The sequence below is a fragment of the Hippopotamus amphibius genome, chromosome 9 (genome assembly GCF_030028045.1).
Source record: "Hippopotamus amphibius kiboko isolate mHipAmp2 chromosome 9, mHipAmp2.hap2, whole genome shotgun sequence".
Classification (NCBI taxonomy): domain Eukaryota; kingdom Metazoa; phylum Chordata; class Mammalia; order Artiodactyla; family Hippopotamidae; genus Hippopotamus; species Hippopotamus amphibius.
The window spans coordinates 105,432,542-105,452,691 of record NC_080194.1 but is presented as its reverse complement, the minus strand read 5'-3'; the positions used below and the strand labels follow the sequence as shown (position 1 = coordinate 105,452,691).

The 20,150-nt window shown below is 51.9% G+C and overlaps 1 protein-coding gene across 5 annotated transcripts in view; it reads left to right on the top strand.

Annotated features, from left to right (window-relative positions):
* Window positions 1-1,612: 1,612 nt before the first annotated feature.
* The window catches only part of DTX2 (deltex E3 ubiquitin ligase 2), a 33,337-nt gene continuing 14,799 nt past the window's right edge, over window positions 1,613-20,150 (top strand). For 2 of the 5 annotated variants that reach the window (XM_057748946.1, XM_057748943.1), the window contains exons 1-3: window positions 1,613-1,726; window positions 13,391-13,747; window positions 15,632-16,265. In XM_057748946.1, the coding sequence (XP_057604929.1) occupies window positions 13,480-13,747; window positions 15,632-16,265 (902 nt within the window). In that variant the 5' untranslated portion in view covers window positions 1,613-1,726; window positions 13,391-13,479. Of the gene's footprint in view, window positions 1,727-1,953; window positions 2,218-2,978; window positions 3,035-13,390; window positions 13,748-15,631; window positions 16,266-20,150 lie in introns of those variants that run through there. The other 3 variants (XM_057748945.1, XM_057748942.1, XM_057748944.1) reach the window with 2 other exon arrangements.

Sequence of the window (20,150 nt, the reverse complement as noted above, 5' to 3'; positions counted from 1 at the left end):
TGGTGGTGCCGTGTGGCATGCAGGATCTTAGTTCCCCAACCAGGGATTGAACTCATGCCCCCTGCAGTGGAAGCTCGGAATCTAACCACGGGACTGCCAGGGAAGTCATTAGTGTCCTCATCTTTAACATGGGAATAATGAGAGAATTCCCTGGTAATCCAGTGGTTAAGGCTCCGTGCTTGCACTGCAGGGGGCATGGGTTCAATCCCTGGTTGGGGAACTAAGATCCCACCACCAAAAAAAAAAAAAAGGGAATAATGACAGCATCCATCTCGTTGAGAGGCTCAATGAGGTGACACATGTCAAGTGCTTGGCACCTGCTAGGTGCTTTAGACATGCTGTCGATGACTATGGCTGAGAAAACTGAGGCTTTGAGATGGGAAGGGATGTGATCCCATTCTAATCTGTAGCCACTGCAGGCATTTAGTATAAATCACAGGTAAAACGCAACCCTTCATTTCTCAATAGAGAGTTGGCTCTGGACGTAATTGGAAGAACCTGACTTCGATGCCTCCCCAGACTCAAAGCCTGTGTCCTCTAAGTCAGCTCCAGCTGGTAAGGGGTCCTGGCCTAGGGTACCAGAAACTGGGCCTGTTGCAGGTGCTCCTTCTCTTCCTTCACTAGCTTTTGGTGAGTTACTCCCCCTTCCTCCTCCTGTATAAAATGAAGTGTTTGAACTGAATATTGGGGGAGGACTTTTCCCCCACCTCCCGCAGTCTGAATCTTCCTAAAATCCCTGATAAAGTATGAGTGACATTAGATTATGTAAGGATATTAAAGATTCAGAGGACTCTGAATCCCCTAGAACTATATGCAAAATATCTGTGTGTATATATACATGTGTGAACGCCCCTGAGCATTTTCCTGGGAATAGCTTTATTTAGCTTTGTGAAGGAGGCCTATGATCCCAAAAGATTAGTCACTAGCCTGGTTCAGGCATCATCACCTTTGACCTAGACTACAGCCACAGCCTCCAAACTGGTCTCCCCACTCCTTTCTCTATCCTCCACCCACAAGGGTATCTTTCTACAGTGCAATGTTGACTCTCATTCCCCTACTTAAATCTTCCATTGACTCCAGTGGCCTAAACTTCTTGCATGAAATTTAGAGTCCATCATAATCTTCCCCAGCCATTTCCCCATATCCTGCCACACCCTAATCCATTTTCTCTGTCCTCACCCCGTCCACGTACTCTCTGCCTTGGCCACACAGAATATTTCATAGCTTCCTGAATGCGTCAGGCACTTTTGCATCTCTCATCCTTTGCAAGGTCTTCCCTGCAATCCACCTGGCAAACCCTACACAGGCTTCAAAATCCAATTCAGGTGTCACCTCCTTTGCGATGTCCTCCTGATCTCCCCCCACCCCACATTAGGCACCCCCTTCTATGCTCTCACTCCTTTATCACATTTATCCCACTAGATGGTAGTTGTGTGTTTAAGTGTCTGTCTCCCCAGCTAGACACGAAGCTCTCTTGGGATACAGGTCGCTGAACAGGTGCACTTCATGTTGCGCCCCGCGCCCCGTTGGAACTACGTTTCCCAGAAGGCCCAGCGTCCTGGGCATGCGCACTGGAACGCAAGGAAGCTGCGACGCCGAGTTTCACTTTGGCTGCCTCCTCCTCAGAGAGTGGGAGGCGCAACGGGAGCCGTTCCCAGGCCGAGCCGGAGCTACAGCCTGAGCGCGGCGGTGTCCTCCGCCTGCCCCCTCGCCTTCCTCAGCCTCGGTGAGAGGGGCGGGCGGGCCACCAGCTCGTCGCCAGAGCTGGGGTCCCGGCGACGCGGGGGGGACCGAGCCGAGCTGGGACCGGAAGGGGGCGGGCGTGGGCGTGAGGGAGGGTTGGGCCGGGCCTGAGGAGAGCCCGGGGGTGAGGTCTGGGGGGGTGGCGGGGGCTGGCCTCCGGGTGGAGGTCCCGGAGGCGGGAGTTGGGGGGATTGGGAGACTCTGGGAGCTTAGGACCGGACCGGGTGGGAGAGTGGACGCCGGGGTGGAAGCCGAAGGGCTGGCAGCGGGAGGGGCGCAGACCCTGAGAGTTTGGTCAGTCGGTCGGCGTGTACCCTTTCCCACAGCACCTGAGGAGGCGGCGCTGGTGGTGCCACCGGACTGCCCTAGTTGAGGTGTGGGTTCTGCTGGGGTCTGCCTCGCGGTGGACGGCTCGCTGGAGCCGGGGGCTGTACTTCAGAGGAGTTTGGCTCCTAACTGCTCTCCGCGTCTCAGGTAGGGTCTGCCTTCCAGGAAGCGCGTATTTCCTGGGACCCTGCGCCACTTTTGGAGGGATAGCATAATCTGTGCTGTAAAGAGAATTTAGAAGGCTTTTTTTCGCCCTGAAATTACCCCCTCTCAGCCAGCTACTGTCCTCCACGCTGGTTCCTCTTCCCTAAGTTCCTGTAGCAGTGGAAATAGTGTGCGCACAGATGCTTGGAAACTCACAATATTTCTGCATGTCATCCTAGCTCCTCTAGAGTTCTAGAAGGTGGTCTTTCTGGTAGCCAAAGTCAGGCTTTACTTGAACCATCAGGGTAACTATAACTAGGCTTTTTGTTCATTTGCTGTGTGACCTTGGCCAAACTTTTACCCTCTCCGGCGTGTTGATTTCCTAGATGCCTACACTGCGGACTAGCTTACGAAGTCCTTTCAGGCCTTTCTGTGGAAGGGCTTAGTTGTGTGTGTGTTTTTAGCCATCCCCTTGATTATCGAGTGGGCAGAGGGAGACTACTGTACCTTCTGCTCTGCCCAGGCTGTTGAAAAATAAATCTGGTGGTTTCCAGTCCCCCAGCCACAGCACAGGGACCCAACATCTGTGTATTCATTTTCACTAACTGCTGTTTCTCAATTTAAAACCTGATCATCTTCTTCCTTGTTGGCAAAGGTGCCTTGGAATTTGTGTTGCTGAGTCAGCAAGCCTTTCACATTTGCCAGGTTTTTGTTGTTTGCATTTTATATCAAGATGGGAATTCAAACAAGTCATTCCTCCTAAGGTTCTGGTATCTCCATCAAGAGGGCACAGTGTGTGCCAGCTCTACAGAGAGAAAAGGTGAGAGCCTTTCCGCTGCTGCCTTCCCAATCTGGTTTTCAGTAGAGAAAATGGGGACTGGGGAGGTGGGAGTTTGAGGTCCCCCGGATGAAGGTGAGCCCTGGGATTTGATTGTTGATTGCCAACTGTCTCAGATAAATTCAGGTGGCTTCTTGCCAAAAGCTTCTCCTGTTTACCCAGTCTTAGAAGATGCTTTCTGCTTTCAGACAGGCTTTGTGGGATGAAGGACACGAGTCACAATTTCTGCATTTGAAGTGGAAATTTTAATTTCTTTTTTTGCTGGAACCTTTACTGGGTGCCTCTTTTTTGTTAAGCCCCGTGCTCAGTGCTGGGGATACAGTGACCAGCCACAAAAGCTCTGTCTTCCGGGAGCTCACTGTTCGGTGGAAAAGGTAAACAAACCACAGACAGTGACAAGGAGTTGTCAGTGTGATACATGCTGAGGAGTGGATAATCGCAGGGCAGAGCCCCCCCATCCCCACCCCCACACTTGCCCAGGAGGGAGGGTCCGGAAGGATTCCAGAAAATGATAGCTAAGTGAGTTGTGAAGAAGGAGTAGGACCCAGGAAGTAGGGGGTGAAGCCTGGCGGAGGAGTCAGTATATGCAAAGTCATGGAGAGACCTGGCATGTCTGGGCCACTATCAGTAGCTCAGTGTGGCTGGAGCAACAGCAGAGTGGGTGTAGGGCTGAGAGGCCTGGAAAGGTAGGCAGAGGGCTGAGTGGGGGCTTTTGTAGGTCATGGCAAAGCTCAGGGAAACAGAAGAATTTTAGTAGAAGAATTCCAGGAAGGGCCACGCTGCGCGGCATGTGGAATTGAACCTGCGCCCCCTGCTTTGAAAGCTCGGGGTCTTAACCACTGGACCACCAGGGAAGCCCTAGGAAGGGCATTTTAAATGAGCACCCTGGCTAGAAAGCATGGAATGGATTAGATTAGTTTGTTCTCTTTGTGACTGTTTCCTTACACCAGGCCAGTTTCTAGTAGGGGGAGGTAGACAGGACAATGCTCTCCGGCTGCTCCTGGTCTAGTCAAAGAGAGAGAATGGACATAAGGAACTGTAGAGGACAGACAGAATGCTGTGGAAGTTGATAAGAGGGGGTTTTCTTTCAAGTGGGTAGATCCCAGCATCCTGGAGGTGTTTAAATGGGGCCTTGAAAGTGTGGGTCAGCTGAGGATGGGTGGCCAAGTGGGTGGGATTCCAGGTAAAGAGCTGGGGAAACCGGATGTGTATGGGCTAGTAGGTCATCTCTTAAACTCTTTGGGAGGGTTTGGGGAGGGGGAGGTGTAGATGGGAGAGGGTATGGAAGAGAGATGCATTGGCAGCTACTGTTGATAGGGAGGGACTAGACTGTGATGCAGCCCAGGGAATGTGAACGTTATTTCTCGAGCTCGAGGGGTGAGGGTGGAAGAGAGAGCGTCAGAACTGTGCTTCAGGAAGCTCAACCTTGCACCTGTCTCTGAGGTGGACTAGAGGGAGAGACAGGACTTGGAGAAGCCGGTTGGGAGAGAGTGCTTGTCAAGGTCCCAACCAGATGCTAGCAGTGGGCGCTGAGCAGGTGAGGCAAGAGCAAGCCAGGGCAGCTGCTGGCTGTGGGGAAGAAGGTGGAGAAGGGGCAACACGGAGCCAGGGACTCCAGGAGGAAAGGGGGATTAGCAAGGAAGGTGAGTTTGGCTTCAGATGTGTTGAAGGTACCTAAGAGGCTAGCAGGGGTGGGGCCACGCGTGAGGGAGAAGTCCCCCATTCATTCCACACGTGCCTCGGGAGTTGTGTGCCAGGGCTTGTGCTCGGCACTCGGAGTACAGAGCGTTAAACAGTTGCTTCTGTGTGTTTGTTTTGATTTTCACCTCAGGTAAACAGAGAGCTAGGTTAGTACACACTGATCACTGTGCATGCATGGCTTGCTTTTATTTATTTCCTAAGTTATTTTTAATGAATGTCGTAAGCTCCTGCATCTCAGCCATCCACAACAAAAGCCGGGATCTGGAAACAAAATACACATCCAATCATCTGATCTTTATTTCCATCCCCATCCTGAGATAACCATTATCCCCTTGCTTTCATTTTTTATGTAGTTTTATGGTACCTGAATACTCCTAAGGAATATAAAAAAAGATTACTACAATTTGTCTGTAGTATTGCATGTCATCTGGTTCATTTGTCTTGACTGTTGAATAGTATTCTACAGTGTGAACAAACCAGTTTACGCATCTGATCGTCCCTTGATGGGCACCTGGTCACTTCCAGGTTTTTGCTGTCACTAGTGGGCGCTCTGAACATTTCCATACATGCTTTCTGTTGCACATACGCTGGAGGTTTTTTCTTTTTAATTATTATTTATTTATTGGCTGCGTTGAGTCTTCGATGCTGCGTGCAGGGCTTTCTCTAGTTGCGGTGAGTGGGGGCTACTTTTCGTTGTGGTGCATGGTCTTCGCATTGCGGTGGCTTCTCTTGTTGAGGAGCACAGGCTCTAGGTGCATGGGCTTCAGTAGTTGTGGCACATGGGCTCCATAATTGTAGCTTGCAGGCTCTAGAGCACAGGCTCAGTAGTTGTGGCGCACGGGCTTAGTTGTTCCATGGCATGTGGGATGTTCCCGGACCCGGGATCAAAGCCATGTTCCCTGCATTGGCAGGTGGATTCTCAACCACTGCGCCACCAGGGAAGCCCTCGCAAGAGGTTTTCTTGGGTATGAACTGAGGGGTGGTATTTTGCTGGGTCACAGGGTAAACGTCCAGCTTTTGTAACTGTTACTAGACTTTTTCTGAAGTTGTCGTACGAGTTTTCACTCCAGCAGCAGAGTGTTGGCCTTCTACTCACTTCATGCTCTTGCCAAAACCTGATGTAGGCTGACTTTTTTTTATTTCTGACAATGGAATGGGTATAAAATGGGATCCTTGGGGTCTTGATTTCCTGTGTCCCTGAGCTCCGGTGTCGAACATCTCTTCATGTGTTTATATTGGCATGTGTGTTTCTGGTAAATTATATGTTTACTCTTTGGCCAGTTTTTCTGTGAGGTTCCTGGCACTTTTTACAAAAACTTGATTTGTAGGAGTTCTTTATATATCCTTGATTTTAATCCTTTGTGCTTGTTGCGAATATCTTTTTCTAGCTTGTAACTTTCTGCTTTCTTAGGGCATGTTTTGTTGAACAACCATTCTTAATTTTCACACAGTGAAATGTATCTTTTCATTTAGATAGGTGTCCTGTGTCTTGTTTGAAAAATCTTTTCCTGACCATGATCCTTGCCTTTAAGGAGTCCATGCTCTAGTGGAGGGGACAAGTAGATAATTGCACTCAGATGTCACTTGGACATTGGTGATTAGAAGTGACTACTTATCCCTGCAGGGCAGGAGTGGGTGTAGGAAAGATTTCACAGTGCAGAGAGTCTCAGGCCAGGAATTAAGAGATGAGTAAGTGGACAGGTGGGATGGGTGCTCTCGGTGAGGGGTGAGGGGCATGGAACAGCCTGGCCTGTTCTGGGCTCTCCCTGGAGTCGCTGATCACTGGAGCAGAGGGCTTGAGGGACTCAGGCAGGGCATGTGAAGAAAGAGCTGGATGATCTGCATGCATGGGATGATCGAAGCCATGGGAACAGAGAAGAGGGTCATGGGGGAGTATAGAGAGAGGAGAGGTAGGCCAGGGCCTGATTGCCTGATGCAGGGAAAGGTGTGGTTCAGGGAAGCAGTTGGGCCTGGGGGTGGCCCCAGCCACATGCTGCCTTCTGTGCCGTTGGATGCTGTATTTCATTCTCAGGTGTTGGGCAAAGACTGACCTGTCTACGGAGGGTGGGCATGTCGTAGAGGAGGCCAGCCAGAGGCATGGGCACTCTTCCACTTTTTAATAGAGAGATAGGTATAGAGGAGTATTTTTCAGCTATAGGACAGCGAGAGCACAGTGAGGTTGGCAGACTGGCTCATGGGCGAAGTCCAGCCCACAGCCTGTTTTTGTCAGTAAAGTTTTATTAGGACATAAGCATGCTGGTTAGTTTGTGTGTGGCCTGTGGCTGGTTCCACACTGCAGTGGCGGAGTTGTGTAGTTGCAGCAGACACTGTGTGTTCTGCACAGCCTAACATATGTACCTGCTGGCCTTTTACAGGAAAAGTTTGTCAGCCCTGTGCTGGGGAGCCATGGTGACTGTGGTAACCTTGAGAGTAGTGCCAGCCACCTCAGTGGTGCAGCTCGTCATTGCTGGCGGGATAATGAATCTGGGTCAAGCCTGCAAATGTTGCCAGGCTTTTCTGGTTTTCAAGAGAAGCTGGAAATCTGGATTTTTTTTTTTTTAAATGGTGGATATTCCAGTTTGTAAACATAGGCTCAATTTGCAAAAAAGCTAAAAACCTGTAATAGGCCAAGCAGACACATCTGGCAGGCCGATTTCTCCACGTCAGTTTATCCCTCTACAAACTGATTCGGGTTTACTTCTACCTGTGGCTTCTCCGGCACAGGGCTTATCTTTTGCCTCACTTTTCTCATCTATAAAATAGAGATAATACCTTTCGCCCAGGATTGTGAGGATTAAATGAGAACACTTATAAGATACTTAGCACAGTGCCTGGTACATAGTAAGCTCTTGGTTGCTGGCCACTGGTGTGATTATGGCCACCTCGCCTGCCACTGCTTCCGCCACTCCCCCATTCTGGCCCCAGGGCAGGCCTGGGAACCAGGGCTCCACCCTCCGCCCCCCTGTGGGTGGTCAGGTTGCTCCTGGCAAAGGCCAAGCAGCAGGTTCTTGGTGCTGGTGGAGGAGCTTGCCCACGGGGGACTTGTGGGTCGTGCCCCTGCCCACTGTGTGGCTCTCTGCTCTGACCTGCCCCTGGAAGGCCCTAGGCAGGCACCCGCCAGGAGAGGAGCAGTCACTTCCCTTCTGGCAGTCCCATGTTCAAGGGTCAAATCCTGTGCCAGTTCCTTCCATCTCTCAGAAACCTGGTAAGGTCTAGGTGGCACTGGCTCGAGCCATCTCTTTTCTAGACAAAAGTCCTACCTTGCAGCGCTCCCCTGTTGTAATAGTTTGGGCTCCTGGATATCGTGTTTTTTGCACTTTCTTGGAACTCAGGGGTGGGGCATGTATCTCTTGACAAGGAGGTGACCTGGTACTTTGGCAGGCCTGTTAGTGAAACCCACAGGACGGGAGCAGCCGTCTAAAGTAATGACGATAAAAGTAACAGTGATGGTGGGGGGGGGCGTTGGTTCATATTTACAGTCTTTTGAAAGTGGTGGATGTTGTAGAGATTTGCTTCTGAAAACAGAAGTAATACTTTCCTACTTTAGATACCTCAGAAAGTTCAGATATATAAGGAAATTGAACAAAAGGTCTCCAATAGCTTCTTCACTCAAAGGCAGGCGTTGTTAGCATTTTGGTACGTTTCTGCTGAGTTTTCTCTCTGCTTCTCTTTTATTGAGTTAAAATAGTGCTGTGGGGAATAGCTTTATGTTGAAGTTTTTCTCCAGTGTCCTTAGATTTCTTAATAATTGGGTCAAAGCAAGTAAACATTTTTAAACCTCTTGATGTGAATTATAAACTGTTTTCTGGAAAGGGTTTATCTCTCCCAGAAGTATGACATCTCAGTCTACTCTTAACAGCATTGAGTATTGAAATTGTTAATTTTACTGCTTTGATAGGCAAAAAAAAATAATACACCATCGTTTTAAATTTGTATTAAAAACAACGTCTAGCAAAGTAGAACATGTCTTTGGTGTGTTTGTGTGCAGGATCCGGCTTTCCCAGGGCTGTGGGAAGGCTGCCTGACGGAGTGCCCGGGTGGCCGCTGCCCACTCACTGTGTCAGCCTGTGGGGTGTGGAGTTGCAGGCCCGTGCTTTTTGGAAAGCACTGGAAAGAGAGGCAGCTTAGAAAACAGGGCTTGAAGTCACCCAGTCTCACTGGGCTCCAATCTGTGCCCCTCAGAATGCTTCTATCCTGCACAACAGCTTCCTGGGCCTCTCGGGAAGTGGGAATGGAGGGCACCCCCTGTATCAGTAGGAGCACCCCACATTTCTGCATTTTACATATCGATGGGTGGCGTACGATCACATTTCGAAAAGGGTTCTGCTGCTTATAAGAGACTGGAAAACCCATGCAACCGCCTGAGCCATAGAGTCTCAGGAAAGGGGAGGTGACTGTCCCAAGGTCACCGAGTGTGGACCCAAGGATGAACTGCCCAGCTCAGGCTTGGGCCAGGCTGCTCTGTATTTCGGTGGGCTTTGAGGGGAGGAAATGTATCCTAACATGTTGGCAAGTTGACAGCCGCTCAGTCTGGGCACCAGTTTAAAAACTCCACTCGGGGCCTTCTTCCCGGAGGCCACAACTATAAGGGGATCCATTCGTGTGGTTCCCCCAATCAGAGGCCCACAATTAGGCAGGATGAGTTTCACTCAGATTCCTGTGTCAGCTCGGATCTTGCTCTAAAGCTTTTCTAAATCCCCTGGGAATAGAAAGACTCTCAGACACACCTAACTTTGCTCCTTTGTGTGAAATGCTTCTCTGGTAGGACAGCAGCTTCCCTCTGTGCCTCGGAGCCGCGGGGCTGTGCACAGGGCTTTGTGGCTAAATCTGACGAGAGAATGCACGGGAAGGCGGGATGGTTTTTCTCATGGTCAAAGTCATTTTTTTAAAATACCTTTGGTCCGATCATAGAAAATAATATGATCATTGTAGAACATCTACCAGTACAGGAAGAGGTAAAGAACAAATATCCCATAACTGCCTCACTCCTAGGAAAATGTCAGAGTTGTTGCCTCCAGCTTTTTAAAAATTAGCTTATGTAAGGTAGAAAGAATGTGGTGTCAGCCAGCTGACCTTGAGTAAATTCTTAATTTCTTTAGGCCTCAGCTCTCACATCTGTAAAATGGGGATAATCTGTACCTTCAAGGACTGTTGCAGGTTGAGGTAGCTGGATGACGAGGGCACTGGGCAGAGTGCGTGTCACATAGTAGTTGCTCAGTAAACGGCACACCTGCCTGCCTGAGAGTATATAGTGTGTACGGTTACATATCCTGTATTTTTAATTTGTCATAAGCCTTTTAAAAGCATTTTTCAAGACTCATATTCCATCACTGGGATGTACCATAATTTATTTAAGAATTCCCTTATTCCATTATTGTGAAGGGTTTAGGTTGCCCCCAGACTGAGGCTTTTTTCCCACGGCCAATTAGAATAATAATAATAACGTTCATAATTAAGGACACTCTAAATAGCCCCATCATTAAGAGCCGAAACAAATTAGGTTTTTGAACTGCAGCTTGGGGACAGCCGAGGCTGTAGCAGAGAATGGTTGCCTTGACAGCTGCGTGCACGTAGCTGCTACGTTCGAGGGCAGCATCAGTGGGCGTTCTGGGCATCACCCCAAACGTGTTCCAGGCTCCTGGAGCAGAAGGTGCTCCTCTCCTTTGTGTGTGTTTCAGACCCTCTGGGATATTGGACATTTGAAGAGCTGCAGCCCCAGCTTTGGGTCAAACCTAGCTCTGCCCTCAGGGAGTTTCTGTTGGGGCGGGGCTGGGGGGGGGCAGACACTGAAACCTCTAAATGCGGTGGTGTTTGAGGAAGCAGAATATTCAGTGAGGATGCATACGAGGGTGGAGTCAGCTCTTTCTGTTGAGGGTGGGCCTCAGAGGGCTCAGAGGGGGGTGCTGTGGCTGAGTCTGGAAAGGTGGGCACGTTTGCTGGGGGCTTAGGTGCAGAGAGGCTGGGAGTCTGGGCAGCAGCTGGACAGGCACCAGCAGGATCAGTAGCTGGGAGGTGGGAGATGGCTCTGAATGTTCTCACACTTGCTAGAATTTGATGTGGCTGGACAGAGGTTGGAGGCCTTGGTATTTGTGGGGACAGTGGCCGGTCATGGAGGGGCCGTGTGCGTTTCTTTCTCACCTCTGGGTCTCTAGTAGCCTGACAGCCTGGACCGTGGTGTGCCCGTGGTCTGTAGGCCCAACACTTTCATGGAAAGCTGTAGCTGCAGCTCTCTAGCGTAGTTCTCAGGCTGAGCGTAGTTCTCAGGCTGTTTGGCAGAGTTCTCTCAGTTGGTTCATCTGGGGATGTGTGGACATGCTGGAACCTACCACGTGTGCTGGTACTTGGGAGGCCCCTGCCGGCGAGAGATGACTGATGCCTGCCAGGAGGTGCCGGGGGAAAGTCTGGGCTCAGGAGTAATTGGCCCTGAAACCAGTCCTGTGATTTGTACCTGGATGTGGTTCCAGAGACCTCTAATTGCAGGCACTGAGCTAATAAGCCTGCCAGCCATCTCAAGGGCATCCTGGGTCTAATCCTCCAGGGCGGGCTGTGTGCTTTTGTCAGAGCAGTTGGCAGCTCAGGAGCGGCCCTGGCCCCGTAAGGTGTGCTCAGAGTTATCACAGGCCTGACTCATCGCCTGTGTTCTCATGCCATGTACCTCAGTGCCGCCCTGGGCCACCACTCCTCACCCAGACTCGAGGGGTAGAGAGGTACCGGGGTGGAGGCGGCAGGGAAAGGAAGGGAGGCCAAGATTTGCTGACGTCGGCTGTGTGCCTGGTCCTGTGCTGGGTGCTTTATACACACCTATATGCCTGAATCCCCTAGAAAAGCACTTAGAATAGAGGTTGATATGTCCATTTCCAACTGAAATCAGGCTTGGAGGGCTTAGCTACCTTCATCAGATGACACAGTGAGTAGAGTGCAGTGAGTAAGTGGCGTGTGGACTCCAGAGCCCTTGCCTCTTCCTTTTCACGTGCTGCTCCAGGTCTGCCTTCCTTGTGGGGCAGGTGGTCTTGGCCTTCTCACTGAAAGCCCTGCTTGAGTGCAGTCTCAGGGACAGCAGTGAAAGCCCAGGGCCCCAGCCTCATTAGTGGCCGTGTTAGCAAGTCACTGAAACTACCAGGGCCTCGGTTTCCTTGCCTGCAAAAGGGGAACAAAATTCGACGTTGGCACCAGGGCCCCAAGTGGACATAACAACAGAGAGTGCTCACGGATTGAGACGCAGGCTCCTCTGTCCCTTCCCCCTCCCCCATTTTCCCCTTCTCCCTTTCCTCCTTCCCCCTCCCCCCTCTCTAAGCAGGGGCCTGTAAGCGGAGCCCAAGGTAGAGCTCAGCCTGAGCTTTCCCTGCTAAGAAAAAGGACATTAGAGCAGGCTGATCTGGGTTTGCACTCTGTGCTTCCACTTAGCAGTATATATATGACCTTGAATTAGACCTTGACTTCTTCGAGTCTTGGTTTCCTGTCCATAAAGTGGGAGAAATACCACCTTGTCAGTCTGTTCGGCTTAAATGAGACGGGTCCATGTGGTTTGTCACCAGTCCTGTTCCTCTCACACCCAAGGAGCTGGTGTTGTGGGGACCACCACGATGTGGTGCATCCACAGACCCCCTTTCCTGAGTACAGCTGCAGGCATGTAGAATCATTGTTGGCCCCCATTCAGCCGTGCTTGAGCTAATCCACGCGTAACACGTGCTGCATGGCTTGGCCTGTGCTGGGGCTGGCAACACGGCTGTGGACAAGGCCAACTCGCTGGGTGTCTGCCATCTGAGGGGGGGCAGAAGGACAGGGACTACCCTCATACCCATACGCGTGTGTGTGGGCTTTACAGTTCTGGTGGCTGCCGTGGAGAAGTTCATGTGAGGGGTGGCCTGGGAAAACCCTGAACAATGCAACTGGGCGGGAGTGACTGGGAGAAGAATGTCTTGGGAGATGAGTGTAAAGTCTTTGGACCTGCCTGCTGGTCAGCAAGGCCCAGGCCCAGGGAGTGAGGTGCAGAGAGGCCAGAGAGGGAGGGCTTCAGAATCTGTGGCATTTTAATGTTTATCTAGGGCGCCACCCTCCGTGGTTAATGGTGCGGGAGACCAGGGCGGTCTGGAGACCTGGGCAGAGCTAGGACCCACCTCATGCTTTGAGTCCTAGCTCTGCCATTGACGCCCTTGGTCCCTTCTGAGACAGTTTTTTTTCCATCTGTAGCATAGCAGGAGTTATCATGTTTCTCACAAACAAACCTGCTTTGGAAACCATGGAGTCCTCACACAGGTATAAGGGGTTATCATGGCCTCAGTCCACAGAGGATTTGGGGTAACTCATGAAAATACATACTGTAAAAGGATACACTTTGTAGTTGGGCCAGAGGGAAATTACTGGTAAAAGGACAGAAGCAGGGCTGATGATTAGTGCCCAGAATTCACCCACTGTGTCTTCCTGGACGTTTGCAGAGGTAGGAAGGCTACTCAGTTGACTCAGAATTCCTCCTGGCTACCTGAGCAAAGAGACAGGATCCGGTACTTGGTTCATGATGCCCTTACAGTATTAGGGAAAAAAGTGACTGTGGAAAAGCATGATTTTTTCCCTGCACTGAGGCCGCCTCTGGCAGGGCCACCACGTGCGTCAGTAACCGCTCCTCTGTCTTGTTTACAGGTCTCCTGGAAGCACTGGGCAATGAACCTGAGACGCCAGCCCAGAGTGGTCTGAAGCCATTGCGGAAAACAGAGGGAGTCCTGGGGAAGATGGCCATGGCCCCAAGCCCTTCCTTGGCTCAGGTGTACACCAGCCCAGTGGCAGTGGCCGTGTGGGAATGGCAGGATGGGCTGGGCACCTGGCACCCCTACAGTGCCACCGTCTGCAACTACATCGAGCAGCAGTTTGTGCAGCAGAAGGGCCAGCGCTTCGGCCTGGGGAGCCTGGCCCACAGCATCCCCTTAGGCCAGGCTGACCCCTCGCTGGCTCCTTACATCATCGACCTCCCCAGCTGGACGCAGTTCCGCCAGGACACTGGTAAGACACTTCCTGCCTCTAGTATGTGTCCAAGTGCCTGCCTTGGGCTGAGCATAGTGCTAGGTGTTGGGGTCACAGAATCAACTCTCACCATCATCCTGCCCCTGAAACGCACACAGTAATGAGGCAGGTGCTGGGAGGGCTAGCAGGTACCACACAGTGAGTTGTACCTCTCAGTGGTACAGAGTGCCTTGGGAACACAGTGCTGAGGCCGTCCCAGCCCCTTCCCTCCTTGTCTCCCAAACCAAAAGGGTTGTGCTGGCGGCAGGCAGGCAGGCATGGGGGTGGCACACCATGCTAATTAAGAGAGCCTGGCGATGCTCCTGTATGATAGCTGTGTCACCTGGGCAGGTTACTTCACTCTCCTGTGCACTCATGTTTCTTTTGTGTGTGTGTGTTTTGATCAGTGTTGCTGAGGATGGGGCCACCGACTTCTTCCCAGAGCTGTGCCTTATCCCTGTAAATCAGTGGTTCTTAGCTGGTGGTGATTCTGTCTTTCAGGACGTTGGACCACTTTTGGAGACATTTTTGATTGTCGGGACCATGGGGTGGAGTGCTACCAAGCATCTAGTGGGTAGAGGCCGGGGCGCTGCTGAACATCCTGCAGTGTACAGGACCGGCCCCACAGCAAAGAATTATGGGCCCAGAGTGGCACTAGTGCTGAGCCTGAAGAAACCTGCTCTCATCCCTGTAGCAGCCTCCTCAGGGGTGTGAGAACTCAGGCTTCCAGGCAACGGATGCAGATAAAAGTCCTTGCCTTCATGGTGTCTGCAGTCACTGAGAAAGGCAGCGAACAAGATAAAGAATTCGTGAACTGTGTGTAAGTTAGGTAGCAATGAGTGTTTATCAGGGAATGGGTGTGTAAAGTGTAGGGAGAGATTGTTGTTAAGTTTGAGCTTGGGTGTCTTGGTCACCAGGAAGGGCCGGGGACAGACCAGGAGGGAGGGGCAGGTCATACAGGGCTTTTCCATCCCTTGAAGGGACTTCAGCTTTTCTTCTGAAAGGAGGAGCCCTGGGAGAATTTGGGCAGCGGAGTGACATCATCTGATTTGGGGGTTAGGAGTATCCCTCTGGCTGCTGAGGTCAAGAGACCAGGTAGAAGGTAATCGCAGTGATTACCTTTTGACAAGTGCTGTTGGAACCATGGCCCAAATTGATTTTTCTCTTTCTCTCCTTAATCGTCAGGTTTGGTTTATTAATATAAGCTAACCACAGGTGTTTCCTAATAGATGCTACCTAGGAAGTCCAAGGGAATCTGTGTACATCCGTGTAAGCGAACTGTGTAACAGTTAATAATGAGCTTTACAAAGTTTTAGAGAGTTGAGATATTTACGGTGTAATACATGAAAATAGGGGAAGTTTTCAGTATGATTGTCAGCTACACCTAAACATACGTACCTAGGAGACTAGATGGGAAGGAATATATTGCAGTGTACGTTGTGTGCTTTCCTCTCAGTGGTTGGATTATGGATCATTTAATTTTCTTCAGACCTTTTGTTTTCAGTTTTTAAGTCAGGCTGCATAGGTTTCATCGTTAGGAATATGTTGAGAAGCCCCATCAAGTCTGAGCCACAGCTGGTCTTTACCTAAGGGTCCAGCATCCCTCACTCCTGCTTGAGAAGCGCGGGTCCCCCTCTACCACTTGATCCCTTTGGTACACGGTTTCTTTGCATGGAGAGAGCTCCCTACCCTTCACCCCAAGTCTGGAGAGAATAATCAGTGCCAGCCTTTAGGTCAGATAGCAGCACGACCCCTATGTACACCATGATCATATTGTTTTATTTTGGTTGCAGGAAAAAAAAGAATTTTTAAACTCTCTTTTTTCGGGGGCTGGTGAGGGGCTAGCAGATGAACCGTATAAGTGCAACGCTTCTTTTAAAACAGGCACCATGCGGGCCGTGCGGAGACACCTGTTCCCCCAGCACTCGGCCCCAGGCCGGGGCATCGTCTGGGAGTGGCTGAGTGACGACGGCTCCTGGACGGCGTATGAAGCCAGCGTCTGCGATTACCTGGAGCAGCAGGCGGCCAGGGGCAACCAGCTTGTAGACTTGGCTCCCTTGGGGTACAACTATACCGTCAACTACACCACCCACACGCAGACCAATAAGACTTCCAGCTTCTGCCGGAGCGTGCGGCGCCAGGCGGGGCCCCCGTACCCAGCAACCACCATCATTGCTCCACCGGGCCACATGGCGGTGGCCTGCTCTTGCCATCAGTGCCTCAGCGGTGGTGCAACTGGCCCCGTGTCAGGCCGCTACCGCCACTCTATGACCAACCTCCCCGCCTACCCTGTCCCCCAGCCCCCCCACAGGACCGCTGTTTTGGGGGCCCACCAGGCCTTTGCCCCATACAACAAGCCCTCACTCTCTGGGGCCAGATCTGCGCCCAGGCTGAACACCACCAACCCCTGGGCTGGGGTGCCCCCTGCCCTGGGGAACCAGCCCCTCTACCGCTGCAGCCTCTCCCACCTGGGACTGCAGCACCAGCTCCCAGGACTGTCTGCTGCCGGTGCAGCCAGGTATCTTGTGTTATAGATGCTTGTTTTGTCCAACCACGCATGCCTTGTCAGCAGGCTTGGGTTTCTGCTCTTCTTTAGCTGGGAGTCTCCCCCCAAATGCCTGCAGACCCGGCACCTGCCTCCTTGGCTGTCCCTGCTGCGTCATCTCCTTTGCATGTGTCATGTGGTGCCGTCCACAGCCTTGCCGCCCAGGGAGCCTACCTGACCTCTGGCACTTGATGCTGGTAGTTGCCACACGGGTTAACACCAGTGATCCTTTCATTGACTCAGGAGAATAGGGCTCTCTGAGCAGTTAAAGACTTTTTGGCCGTGCCTGTGTGCCCTGTAGCTGGGACCATGTGCCTGAGGACATTTCACTGACCACCACCCCCCTCACTATGTGCCCGGCACTGAAGTCACAGGTATGGAAGGTTCAGTCCTCTCCCTAAGCCCACAGTCTTTTCCAGGGGAAGGCCGTGACCCCAGTTTTGGTGCCTAAAGGTTGGTTGATGAGAGAGCAAAATGCTGAGCATGTGGGGCTGGCAGCAGGTGATGTAGGGCAGCTCTGTGCTGGTATGGCCCATGTCTCATGGGGACCCTGGGAAAGGTGATGAAATGGGCCCTGTCCAGACCAGGTGGCACTTTAAAGTGGGGAGACCCCTTAAGTGGCCGTCATTGGGTGCTTCTGGGGTGCTCAGAGACCTGTCACTGACCAGGGGCCTTGTCATTGATCATTATTGAGAGTTTGGGGCCTGGAGAACATTTTGAGGATTCAGAGTGTTTGCCGGGATGGGGGCTGATTTCTGAGAGAGGGTGACCTGGGCGGGTGGTGACTGGAGTTGTGGTGTCACCTGGCTCACCCAGCCCCATCCCAGCCCACCTGGCCACGGGGAGGGCCGAAGCTTCCCAGTGTGGCTGAGACCTCCTTAGCAGCTTCTCGGCCCTCTAGTATTTTTTCCAGTTAGGTTTCAGAGGACCCTTCCAGCTTCAATAAGACCACAGTGACAGCTGTCACGCACTGAGCACACATCGTAGCTGGGCTTTGTTGAGCAGGCTGTGTGAGTGATTCTGTGAATCCTCCCAATGGCCAGGAGGTGGGCGGTTTCCCCAGCTTACAGGGGAGCACATTGAGGCTGGCGCGGTCAGCAGCATAGCCAGGAAGTGGCAGAGCTGGGGTCAGACCCACGCCCCTTGTGGGGCATGTGGAGTTTTTTTTTTTAATCTTTTTTTAAAAAAATTATTATTTTTGTATTTTGGCCATGCCATGCGATATGTGGAATTGTTCCCCAACCAGGGATTAAACCCAGGCTTCCACAGTGAAAGCTCCAAATCCTAACCTCTAGGCCACCAGGGAGCTCCCCACGTGGAGTTCTTGAAGCTCTTTAAAAGGCAGAGGGGAAGGAAGGCAGAGGGCATCCTGAGGGGTGTGTGCAGAAGCCTCCAGTGCACAGAGGAGAGGATGGGCCCCCTAGGTCAGGATGTCTTCCTGAGTGTCTTCTCTTTCCAGGAATTGGGGCATGTGACTCTGAGATCTCACTGGGAATTGGGAGTACAGGGAGATATGACTTGGGCCTTTTCTATGGGCTTCCACAGAGACATAAGCAAGATGGGCTCTGTGCCAACCCAGTGCCACCCAGTGCTCTGTGAGGCCCCTTCCAGTATGTGGGTCAGTCTGTTTTAGAGAAAAACACATCATATCTGCCCGCCCAGAGGGGTTACCAGTGAGGCTGGAGCTGCTTTTACGACTAGGTCAGCTTTGCCTAGCTTGCTGGGGCTTACAAATTAACTGAGGCAAGTCTCTAGATGGTTCTAGAGCTAGGATTCTGGGATTGAGCCAGGCAGCTTTGTTGCTTTCTTCTGGTATGGGGCCCCCATCAGTCTCCCCTGATATTCCTCTTGGGTCTCCCCTCCGCAGCCTGAGGGCCCCATCCAGGCATGTTATGCAGGGGGAGGTGGCCGGGCCAGTCGGCCTTCCCTTTGCTGCCAGCTCGTGCATGTTGGTGCTTGCCCTGCTGCCTTGCGTTGTAAACCAGGAGGGACCCAGGCCAGCCAGCTCTGTTAGGTGAAGCAGCCTCAAGGGGGCCTGCCTTTCCAAGTAGGTGTTCACCTTGACCTCCCCCAGCCCTTCGGGAGCTGGGAGGGGGCGTCATTCACTCGCAGGGGCCAGTCTTCCCATGTCTAATTTGTAGTGTGGCCTTTTGCTGTTAACCCTTCTTTAATGGCTGTTGTAGAGCCAGAGGGGGTTTAATAAACCCCTGACCTCTTAACCCAGCAGGGCTGAAAGGATTTGAAAACACTTGGCACCTTAGTCTTCTAGCAGCTGTGGTGTAGTTCTCAAAGCCAAGTGAACGTCAGCAGCGTCAGGTGAAATTTAGCGCGTGTGCAGCGGGGAAGGCGGAGGGGTGGGCAGCGCCGTGGACCGGGGAAGTCTGAGAACAGGCAGTGTTTACTGGTAGCCTCTGGGAAGGATGTGAGTGAATGAAATCAAAATCTCTGGAGCCCATGTGGGTTTTTTTTTTTTTGGAACCCACAGGGTTTCAAATCACGTCTTGCTCAATCTGGGTAAAACCTTGGCTGACTGATTTTCCTGGTGCCCCAGGAGCCCTTCTGAGTAGGCACTAATCCATCAAAAGGATACGTGATTTGTCACTGAGCCTCTGGGTTTAAGTAAATTTCCTAGTAGCTGAAGTTTATCCCTTTAAGCACCAAAACTTGTGTTTTAATGATGTTGGATGGAAAACTTTCCAAAATGTGTCATGCACACATTCTTTAGGAGAGGGCGTGCCAGCTGGCTTAGCATTCTGACGCTAGGGTGGTGATTAGGACCAGCCCTCGGCTGCAGCTTCTGTGTGGCTAGGCCTCGGGGTGCTTTTGCCCCTGCACTAACCCTGCCTAGGAAAACAGCTCTTGTCTGCACTGTTCTTGCTGCAGCTGTTCTCCCAGCCTCTGAAAGCACCCTGCTCCCTCCCGCTATAGGCCAGGCTCTTTGGACTTGTGGGGTTGGGGTCCTGGCTTCCAGTGGGGCCTCACTCCTGACTCTCTGTAGGCCCTTGGCTCAGCTCTGTTCTCTTTCCGCATCTCTCTTTTCCTCTCTCAAGATCACGGAATTGGGCGGGTCAGTTTCTAAAGTTTCTTTTTGCTCTGATAGAGCTGTGGTTTTCAGGATTTGGTGAGGGCCCTACAGCTCTCCCAGAGGCACCTTGTTCCACTGAGACCTGGGAAACAGCGGGCATTTGGATCACGCTACAGATCGAGCCTCGCAGCCACCCTGGGGGCCTTTGGGAATTATTCTCATCTTACAGAGAGAGAAAGTAAAGCTCAGAAAGGGGACTCGACATGCCCCAAGGCACATAGCTTTAAGCACAGTGACTGCTGGAAGGGGGGGGTCCCCAGGCTCCACAACTTATGCTCCTTGTACTGTGCATACTCAGTGGTTCCCCCGTGGGTGGCGGCCCGTGGAGAGCTGGAGGGAGGCTCTGTGTGCTTTACTCTGCAGCCTCCTAGCTCTGCCCCTTGTTTGGGATTGTGCAGTCCTGTCTGCGTAGAAGACTAGAAATCTTCCTGTATCATGTTCTCAGCTCCACTTGGAAGCTCTTGGAGTTGGTCCCAGACAGGAAAGGCAGGGAGGGCCTAGTAGGTAGACCCAGGAACCCTACAGGCGGGAAGGACGCCTGAGGCAGATGGGAGGGAACTCTCAGAAGGGTGCTTCATGAGCCAAATGGTGCCCCCGCATCGGGGAACATTCTGCCAGTCTGAGCCCTTAGAGGACGGTGCAGGGAGATCAGTGACCTCTGAGGTTCTGTCCACCCCTTAGCGTCCCCATCTTGGGAACTGCTGGATCCTTTTACTGCTCTGTTCCTCTGATCACAGTAGAGAAATGTATTGGGGAGGAGCTGGGGAAAATCA